This window comes from Megalobrama amblycephala, linkage group LG16 (genome assembly GCF_018812025.1).
Source record: "Megalobrama amblycephala isolate DHTTF-2021 linkage group LG16, ASM1881202v1, whole genome shotgun sequence".
Classification (NCBI taxonomy): Eukaryota; Metazoa; Chordata; class Actinopteri; order Cypriniformes; family Xenocyprididae; genus Megalobrama; species Megalobrama amblycephala.
The window spans coordinates 29,580,888-29,591,531 of record NC_063059.1 but is presented as its reverse complement, the minus strand read 5'-3'; the positions used below and the strand labels follow the sequence as shown (position 1 = coordinate 29,591,531).

At 35.9% G+C, this 10,644-nt stretch overlaps 1 protein-coding gene across 1 annotated transcript in view; it reads right to left on the bottom strand.

The window, feature by feature from the left end:
- Nucleotides 1-810: 810 nt before the first annotated feature.
- zbtb16b (zinc finger and BTB domain containing 16b) overlaps nucleotides 811-10,644 on the bottom strand; it is a 67,514-nt gene continuing 57,680 nt past the window's right edge. The window contains exons 6-7 of the mRNA XM_048161065.1: nucleotides 8,242-8,409; nucleotides 811-6,390 (exon numbers count right to left, since the gene is read on the bottom strand). Coding sequence (XP_048017022.1) covers nucleotides 6,161-6,390; nucleotides 8,242-8,409 — 398 coding nt within the window. The 3' untranslated portion in view covers nucleotides 811-6,160. The remainder of the gene's footprint in view (nucleotides 6,391-8,241; nucleotides 8,410-10,644) is intronic.

Here is a 10,644-nt window from a genome sequence, read left to right as displayed (position 1 = left end):
CAATTTTATTTATTTATTTATATTTTACAAAATATTTTCATGGAACATGATCTTTACTTAATATCCTAATGATTTTTTGGCAAAAAAAGAAAAATCAATAATTTTGACCCATACAATGTATTGCTGGCTATTGCTACAAATATACCCGTGCGACTTATGACTGGTTTTGTGGTCCAGGGTAACATATATCACATATACAGTCAAACCAAAAATTATTCAGACATTTTTGATATATTTTTACTAGTGGGTGCAGGACACTATAGTTCATTTATGTAAGTGAGGATAGAAAAATAAAGTAAACTGTGACATATTGTACCCAAAAATTCTTCATACAGTGGACTACCAGTAAAATTGATCATTTATTCAGACGCTTTGACCTGACCATGTTTTGCTTAAGTATTATCTGACATAATTAAGATCATTTTTTTCTGACACAGTTTAACTCTGAGATCTTGTCATATTTTATTACCATTTTTTAAACTATAGTGAATAAACTGTATTAATGAATGAAATGTTCAAGGTGTCTGAATACATTTTGGTTTGACTGTATGTGTTATTTTAATGATCTTGTTTTCTATTGACAAATTGCTTTAGCTTTCGCTTTGAAATGGCAAGTCTTCATTAATGTTGGTTTCAGTACATTACATTGCCACTAGAGGACACAATCGCCAAATACAAACCCAACATTCCTGCACTAGCACTTTAGTCAAACAAAAATGATCATATCTCCCCCTCCTGTTGACAAAAAAAGCAACAGTTCTCACACAGAAAGCTTAGAACGGTGAAAAAAATACTCTCAGTCGCATGACATTTCTGTTACAAGTTTATTTTAGAACACTGACGTATACAGAGATGTGTCTGAACCCACATAGAGAAGGGAAAAGGAATCTACACCTCTATCTGCAGCATCAAAAACACCACACAGTGCTTCAAAACAGCATCTCTATGCTGAAAAAAAAGAGAAGAACAAAAACCCTACAAGGCTATAATACAAAATTTATGCACAAAGTAACAATAATTGGGCACCTTTTAAAAGTTACACAAAGAACTGGTGCTGAGGTAGACAATACAATAAAGTAAAACATGACGAATGTAAAACCATTTCGACACCAAGAACACAGTCTTGTCACTAGAACAAGGCAAATGGAGCGAAATGGCCATTTGGTCCCAAGTGGATCCTCAGTCCGAGTATTAATTTGTGTAACAATGGCACAAATATGGGAGCACTGAGTGACATGGCTACTTCCTGTCTGAAAGCAAAGTAAAACACAGTGATACAGCGGCAGGGATGCCAAGTTTTCTCTTACATGCTGACCTGTAGATTTATTGCTTGTGATGACTTAAAAAAAAAAAAAGGTTAGTAGCTGAAAGGGGTTACAAACCTAAACACAGTATCCATAAAGAGTAGGGTGTTTATTCTAAAATTGATATTTCTGATGTTCTGTGGGTAAAGTGAAGGCATCCCTGATTGCCTAAGAGCACAGTTCATATCAAGGTGACTTTGCATAAAGACACAAATACAAAGGGCAGAAGATGGATCAAATCATTTACAGGGTGTCTGTGACAGCACCTCTCTGCTGCTAACTGGTGCATGTATTTAACACTGAATAAATTGACCACATTGACTCACACTGCACACACGAGGACCAGTACAGACCTTATAGGTGACTCTAATCTTACAGTGATCGGTGAACACAATACAAACACACAGATACAGCTTTACTTTTCATGTCTTACACATCGCTTGTGCTCCATTACGCTGTCGTAGACCTACAGCTCTTGGCATTAGTTCACTCAAAGTCATTTTATACTTAAAATGTGGAATCATCATCATCATCATCATCATCATCGTCATCATATGAATTGACACCCAGCAGCAATGACTACAATATGTTTTTACAAACATCTACTACTTGTATATGTTTAACATTGTAAAATAAGCACAAGAAAACAATTTTCCACTCAAATCAAGAACAAGCACAAATGCAAAAGATACTGTAAAAATATTCGCCTCACTCAAAATGAACAAAAGAACAAGGGTCGCACAATACCCCGTACAAAAATACAACATATTCCCTTATCAAAGTGCCGAGTTTGGCTCTTGTCGAGAGATTTATTTTCACAGAAAATCACCTATTCGTTTGTTTTCTCTAGCGAATATCCCCACGTAACTGCACGCATCAGTACCGCTTCTCTGATGACTCACCGCTTGAATAATTTTCACATAAAAAGATCATTTTTATTCGCATTGTTTCAAGTTTATCCCCTCAAGTATCTAATAACTAAACATTTTCTCAATGCTACTCTAAAATTATCTAGATCGTATGCATCTTCCCTTTCAGTCTGAATATGTTTCATTGTAAGGAGTGTAAATATAATGACGAACGAACCGGGATTTCTTTTTTTTTTAGCGAATGGAAACATGAGAGTGGGTGTAAATGAAAATGCTAGTTACAAGCAAAACAAAAGTGTGCTTTTGCTTTAGTGCAAAACTAAGAGCAGAGTAGAGGTAGCCCTGAAACAGATGGCCGAGAGACTGATATGCACACTTGTACTACTCTTAACGCTAAAATACCACTGAATAATGCGCAGACCCAGACGGAATTCGCAGGTAAGGTGCGGTCACATTAACGAAATTTTGTGGGCAAAATTAGTATTGTCCATTGTCAATACTGTGGCGATGAAGCGCCACTCAAACAGAAGTCACTTTAAAATAGTTTTCGGTTGGTCAAAGCAGCAAATTTTCATGTCCAACTTGAACCTGTTGCGAAATTTGCTTGGGTGAAAAATGTTCATCCTCTCACAAAATTCACAATCATGTTGATTCCTATTTTACAAGGTGGCAATTATGTATTAATTTTTACAATGTGATTTGTAAGGAAATGTAAAATTTTTAGAAAAAAAGTAAACATGAAGCCCTAACCCTACCCCTAAACATAACCGTCACCGGGGTGTAAGAAGACCGTACGAAAACTTACAAATGAGATTACGAATTAAATGTAAAATAGTTGCTATGAGATTGTATTGGTACTTCCAACCCGACCTAATGAGAAAACGTAACTATTTTATGAGGTGGCGATTTTATATGAATTCGTATAATGCGATTCGTATGGTAATTCGTATGGTCGATTACGTATGAATTCGTACAATGTCATTTGTAAGGAAATGTAAAATGTTTAGAAAAAGTAAGCATGAAAGCCTAACCCCACCCCTAAATATTACCGTCTCTGGTTTGTAAGAAGATTGTACGAAAACGTACAAATGAGATTATGAATTAAACGTAAAATAGTTGCCATGAAATTGTGTTGGTACTTCCAACCCGACCTAATGAGAAAACGTAACTATTTTATGAGGTGGCGATTTTATATGAATTCGTATAATGCGATTCGTATGGTAATTCGTATGGTCGATTACGTATGAATTCGTACAATGTCATTTGTAAGGAAATGTAAAATGTTTAGAAAAAGTAAGCATGAAAGCCTAACCCCACCCCTAAATATTACCGTCTCTGGTTTGTAAGAAGATCGTACGAAAACGTACAAATGAGATTATGAATTAAACGTAAAATAGTTGCCATGAGATTGTGTTGGTATTTCCAACCCGGCCTAATGAGAAAATGTAACTTTTTATGAGGAGGCGATTTTGTATGAATTCGTACAATGTGATTCGTACGATCGGTTACGTATGAATTTTTACAATGTGATTTGTAACGTAAAATATTTGGAAAAAAGTAGGCATGAAGCCCTACCCCACACCTAAACATAACCGTCCACTGGGGTGTAAGAAGACCGTACGAAAACATACAAATGAGATTACGAATTAAACGTAAAATAGTTGCCATGAGATTGTGTTGGTACTTCCAACCCGAACCTAATGAGAAAACTTAACGACTTTATGAGGTGGCGATTTTATATGAATTCGTACAATGTGATTCGTATGGTAATTCATAAGGTCGATTACGTATGAATTGGTACAATTTGATTTGTAAGGAAATAGAAATGAGTTTACGAAATAAAATAGTTGGCAATAAATTGTGTTGGTATTTCCAACCTGATCTAATGATAAAACGTAACTATGAGGTGGCGATTTTGTATAAATTCGTACAATGTCATTCATATGGTCAATTATGTATGAATTCGTACGATTCGATTTATAAGGAAACGTAAAATTTTTAGAAAAAAGTAAGCATGAAGCCTTAACCCCACCCCTAAATATTATCGTAGGTGGGGTGTAAGAAGATCGTACGAAATGAGATTACGAATTAAATGTGAAATAGTGGCCATGAGATTGTGTTGGTATTTCCAACCCGACCTAATGAGAAAACTACAACTATTTTATGAGGTGGTGATTTTGTATGAACAGTAACGTACGATTTTTAGAAAAACTTAAGCACAAAGGTCCACCTTGAAATCTAACCATCAGTTGGCCATAAGCATATCATACTAAAATGACATCTTACAAATGAATACGAATTAGCCACCAATTCGCCAAAACGTAAAATAATCACATATTGCTATTGCTATTAGAGTGTGGGATTTTAGGATTTTGCCCAAGAAAATTAGCTGAACACCACCTTCACTCCACGGATTTTGTTTTGAGAATTCTCCAATAGTGTGGAAAACATTTAAACATAGTAAAACGCTTTAAATGTAAAGAGCAAATGTAATGCAATGTAATGCAATATACAGAACGGTCATTCCAATTCTGCTCAAATCTGCGGGATCTCTCGGATTCCGTGTGGGTCTGATGATGTGGTATTCTGATACCGATGAATTACTTCACGTTGCACAGTTTTTAAACTCAGCTCAGCAGGAAATGAGAAACAAAAGTCTAGTACAAAAATAAATCTAGCATGTGAGGTAACAAAATTAGGCAATTCAAGTAAAACGTTTGAACAGAAATGACAGAACTCAAACTATAACGGCTAGCTTACTAACAAAGTATCCTAAGCAAAACATATATCGACATATCCACAGAAGCATATACTGCATTTCGTTTTTTGATTCTAAAAAATAATCTCTTTTTAATTCATGAGTACGGCATTAACAATTCATTAGACTAAAATGCCTGCAATAGCAAAATGTTACTATGTGAATGTAAAAATGAAATCAACCGTCATACTGTTTTATTTGGTGCGAAAGAGACTGAAATGAAAGCAAATTATATAGAATAACCTCTCTGTAGTGCTGAAAACAACAAAAAAGGGCCTCTGAAACTCTGAAAGTGCACAGTGTAGTTATTTAAGGTTGAATAAATGTCCCTGAACATCCACTACAGTTGCTTGGCAGCACAATTTGGATGTACCTCTGAGAAAAGCTGTTTTGTTAAGCACTTTATTACGCTTTAAAGAAAATGACTAATGGGTCCAACCCTGTGCATTTCCTCACACGTACTTATATAAAAAAAAATCATTAAAATTGAGGACTAGAAAGCCTAATAATGAACTTAAGGGAGCAATTTACTAAAAATGGCATAATTTCATCCGCTAATGTGTTTAGCTCCTCTATTTCATCATGTACGTGAGTTTGAAGCTTTGGTCCATGTTTTTATCTGACTCAGAATAGCTCTGTTAAGACCACACGAAATCTAAATTTGAGGCTTTGCGTTCTTTGAGAGGTTGTTAGTGTAGCGCCAAACGTTGAACTGTTAGAGACCTTGACCATTTAAAATCGTGGTTGTGATGTAACTAAAATAATTGTAACTAAACCTATTGGATGATCCCTATAATTCCTCTAAATGTCAACTCAAGTGATTTTTTAGGGTCTTGAAAATATATGACTTATGGGTTTCATCCATGGAGGAAAAGTGCAGGAATCCTTATCATGTATGATCATGTAGTGACTTTTTCCAATCAACAGGGTGGAATGCAGACAAATGGATTCTCGTCATAGTGGTGGACTATACTAACACTTTCTGAAAATTCACATCCCTTTATCGCATATCACATTTCCATTTCATAAACATTTGTGAGTGCAGTTACATCCTAAAAATGTGCACAAATGCATATCACAAACAAAACGTCAAAAAAATTCCACATCACATTTCATCAGTTCGACCACACGCCCTCACTGTCTTTGGCCTGGACCAAAAGCAAACCTTTAGGTGAATTGTCCCTGGGCGCATCTTGCCACATTCCCCGTTCCTTTTTTGTGGCTCTGTCTCACACGTAGCAGAGGTACAGGTACGTCTTCTCTATCCTCCAGTCTGGGGGCACATCCTCAGGCTTGTGGGCCTTCATGTGCTTCTGCATGGACGAGAGGCTGGGGCAGTACTCCTGGCAGATGGTGCACTGGTAGGGCGAAGCGCCGTTGTGGGTACGCAGGTGTTTGATCATGGCGGAGTAGTCCCGTGAGCGCTGGTGGCACAGCTTGCACTCAAACGGCTTCTCACCTGTGGAGAACAGAAGTACAGAAACCACCAATAATGTGAGAATGACAGAAACAGCTGTGTAGATTAAAGTCAACATCAAATGGGAATCACAATGCAGTTTACTTCCATAATGTGATGGATAATGTATGGATCTATGAATGTATTCCAGGTTTATTGTTTGCTAAATCTAAAACCATAAAAAACGCCTTTGTTACTTGAAATAAAAATAAATTCTAAAAAGACCTTAAACTTTTTTTATTTCAGTGTTTCTCATTTTCCTTGAAGTCGGCATGAAATGGAAGCTGTGACAGAGAAGTGGCTTTTCTCGAAAAAGAAAAAATGTAGGGTGGGACATGATTTTGTCAATGGGGAATTGATTGGATGTTTGGATGGTTGTGGTTTGCTATTGGTCGATCTCATGTGAGTGACAGTAAACTCATCATCAGAGAAGAGATGTCGCTGCAAGAGGGATTGGAAGTTATTTTGATTAAAGATTATGAGGGCACATGAATTTAAAAAAAAATAAGCATGTGCATGCATAAATTATTTATAATAAATACTGCAATATTCCATGAAAATTAGGAATTGTCAATTTTGATTTAACTTGAAATGCTAAAATAAAAAAAAACTAATAAAAGTTAATATACATATAAAAAAAAACTAATAAAAATGACACGCTATTACTGAAACTTTAACAAAAGTTCAAATGCAAATGAAAACACGGATTTATTCATAAATAAAAATGCCATTCATAGATACATTGACTTGAATTCTCAACAAAAGAACGAAATCCTGGAAAGTTTCTATTCTGTGTTATTTCTTCGAAGAAAACTCTTATGACAGTGTCAAGGTCAATAGTAAGCTATTTTTATCATTTATTATTACTATTATTATTATCATTAAGTCTTCTTCTTCAATTATATATATATATATATATATATATATATATATATATATATATATATATATATATACACACACACACACACACACACACACATTTATAACACATACATACTTTTTTATCTTGAAAAACATTTAAAAACTTTTTTGAAAATAATGACGTTCACTGGAAAAGAAAATGATGGCTGGGGCTTCATATGAAAGATTTTCAAGATAGCAACAGGCACCAAATTTCCCACACTAGCTCTGCTTCCTGACTAGTAAGGTGGAGTTAAGATGCCACCTGCTGTCCAGGATGGGAACAACAGATGTGTACAGCTGTGGGTGTGCTGCCTGCCACTGAGCAGAGCAAACCGAGTATTGATCCGCCATTGACAGCAAGTGTAAATGTCAGTGATTCTCTGGCTGGTTGTGTGAAGGAGCAGTGGCCTTTCAGCCGAGAGTTTCTGCTCTTGTTATCTTCACCTGCCCAGTCTCGTGTCCGCAGCCCCGCTTGACACAAAGACAGCAATTATTTGACAGGCCTCCTGATAGGTTTGCCTTATTGAGGGCCAGAGAGCAGTAAGAATCAGCCTGTAATTCCAGCTCAGCTGAAAGATTTAATATGCCACCTTGGTGAGACCATGACCGAACAAAATAGATACAAGGAATTTAATCTAGCGTGGACCTGAAAATGTCAAGATCTGAATTCTTCAGTGTAAAACTGGGGGCCTTACAATGTAATACAATTCATTTATCATTTTAGAAAGCTGTTGTCTTGTTTTATTATATCACCATGCTGGGTCAAATATCTCCAACCACAAAGCATGCTGCAAGAGCAAGTCAATGTGTTCCCAGTGTGTGTCTATTAACCTGTGAGCTTCTACGGCTTTTGAAATCACTTTTAAAGTGAAGCAGTCATCAGCTGGACCGCAGGGCTGGGCAGATGAGGTGAATTGCTATAAAACCTTTGGAATGAATGTGACTGACCTGTGTGGACACGGTAGTGGGTCTCCAGCTGGTGCTTGAGGCTGAACTTCTTTCCGCAGCCGTTACATTCATAAGGCTTCTCTCCGGTGTGGATGCGCTTGTGACCCTTCAGCGTGCTCTCGTCACGGAAGCAGCTCCCGCAGAACTCGCACTCGAACGGGTGGTCACCTGTCATGCAGAGAAACAACAATTAAGTCTTTCACCTGAATGCATTTTTTTAATTAAGGGAAGTGGCTTTTTTATTCTGAAGTGCCTTTGATCGGACAAAAATGTGTATCGTGATTTCCAGCAGCTCTGCAGGAAATAAATAACACGTCAATGTCAATTTTATTTATAAAAACACCACATGTCGACCAATGCGTGTCATATCATCTCAGTAAAAAAAACAGTATTATACAATAATAATGCAATATTAAAAAAAAGGAATAATAATAAAAAAGAATAGTACGCCATGGCAAACAAGTGTGTCTTAAGTTGTATTTTAAAAACATGTACAGGGTCAGCGTCCCAAACATGTAAAGGTAAGCTGTTCCAAAGTCTTGGCGCTACTACCGCACATAAAACATGAGACCAGTGTGTGATTCAAAAGCAAATGACTCTAATGAGCCAGTTCTTTTTAGTGAATCAAAACCATACAGTGCTACTAGTGCAGACTGATTCATGAACAAATGATGCTTGAGTCAGTTCTTTTTAAAGGTGCTAAAGAGGATCTTTTCGTCGACTGAGAAACCAAAGACTGTTACTGAGTTTTTGAAATGAGCGCATGCGTAAGAACAACCCCCCATCCTTTCGAGAGAACGCCTCCCAAAACTTGTGCACGAGTATTGGAACACGAGTGTTTACCATCCGGCATTTGCCGTATCGTGTTAGTGGATTCATTATGTCGGACTCACCGCAGGTAACTCATAATCTGCAGTTGTTACTCCTGTCTCCGGACAAAAACATCTCATGCGGCGCCTGTGGAGTGTGGAAAGTTACTGGAGCGCGCAGCCGCGCTCGTCTCTCACAAGGAACGTCATGGCAGTGATTGACAAGCCAGAGGGCCAATCGTTTACGCGATGATCGCGATTGGCTGATGTTTTTAAGGCCCTACCTCGTGCACAGATGATGTATATTAATATTATTCCTTTCAGTGCACCTAATAAATAGTCTTTTATCAGTTAGTAAAGACAGTTTCAAGTAATATTGCAAAAATGTATAAAACAAAACATCCTCTTTAGCACCTTTAATGAATCAAAAAAAGCGTCGCCAGGGATTCCCAAACAAATCACTCATATGAGCTTATTCTTTTAATGAACAGTTCGAAAAGACGAGTTACTGGTTTGAATCAATATAATTTACAGCATTAGCAGAGAGAGAATTTCTTTCATATTTCATATGTAAGCAAAATGGACATTAAACCTAAATAATACCCAAATTAATTGGAACTAATCAAATCAAATTAGTGCTATTTTAGTGTTATTTATATGCTAGTATAGTATTTGTTTTATGACATTTTGAATTAGCTTTTATATTTCATTTTAATTTTAGTTTTAGTAATTGCATGTGATTTTATTATTTGTTTTTAATATTTCAATTTAGCTTAAATTTATTTTTAAATTTCAGTTTTTGTTTTCGTAATTTTAGTACTTCAAATTCAACTTATTTTATTTCAGTTAGTTGCCAAAGCAGCATTTCATCTTTTAATTTTTAAGTTAAGTTTAGGTTTTTTTTTAATTAAAACTATTTTTTATATAATTAATAATAACACTGAATTGAATAGAAATCAAATCAAGAGCTTCCTATGAACTAGAATTGAATCAAATCCAGTGTTGGGTAAATTACTTTTATAATTAATGAATTACAATATTGCGTTACTCCATAAAAAAGTAACTAACTGAATTATTTAGTTACTTTTTATGAAAAGTAATGCGCTACATTACTTTTGCGATACTTTTTCACAACCTGGGCTGGGCTTGCTTGTTTGGTTTTTTTAATAACAACAAAAAAGTTTTATTTTTGGCAAATGTTAAGGCCCTTTCACACCAAAAGTTAAATTAATAAGCCTCAGGCTGAAGGAAATGCATGAAATCAAAGTAACTTTTGTTACTTATTTGAGAAAGTAACTTAGTTATTTTGCTGTAAATTGAAAAAAGTAATGTGTTACTTTACTAGTTACTTGAAAAAAAGTAATCTGATTACATAACTCAAGTTACTTGTAAAGTTACCCCCAACACTGATCAAATCTTTATCATTCTAGCTGGTCAAAGATGGTCATTAGTTCTTCCAAATCGGTTTAGCTGACTGACAGGGGGCTAAGGTTGACCCGTTCAAGCTGGTTAACCATGTTTCAAAACGTAGCTTCAACTAGTTAACCACATTAGGCTGGTATGATTTTTCAGTCAATCTACATTAAACAAGACT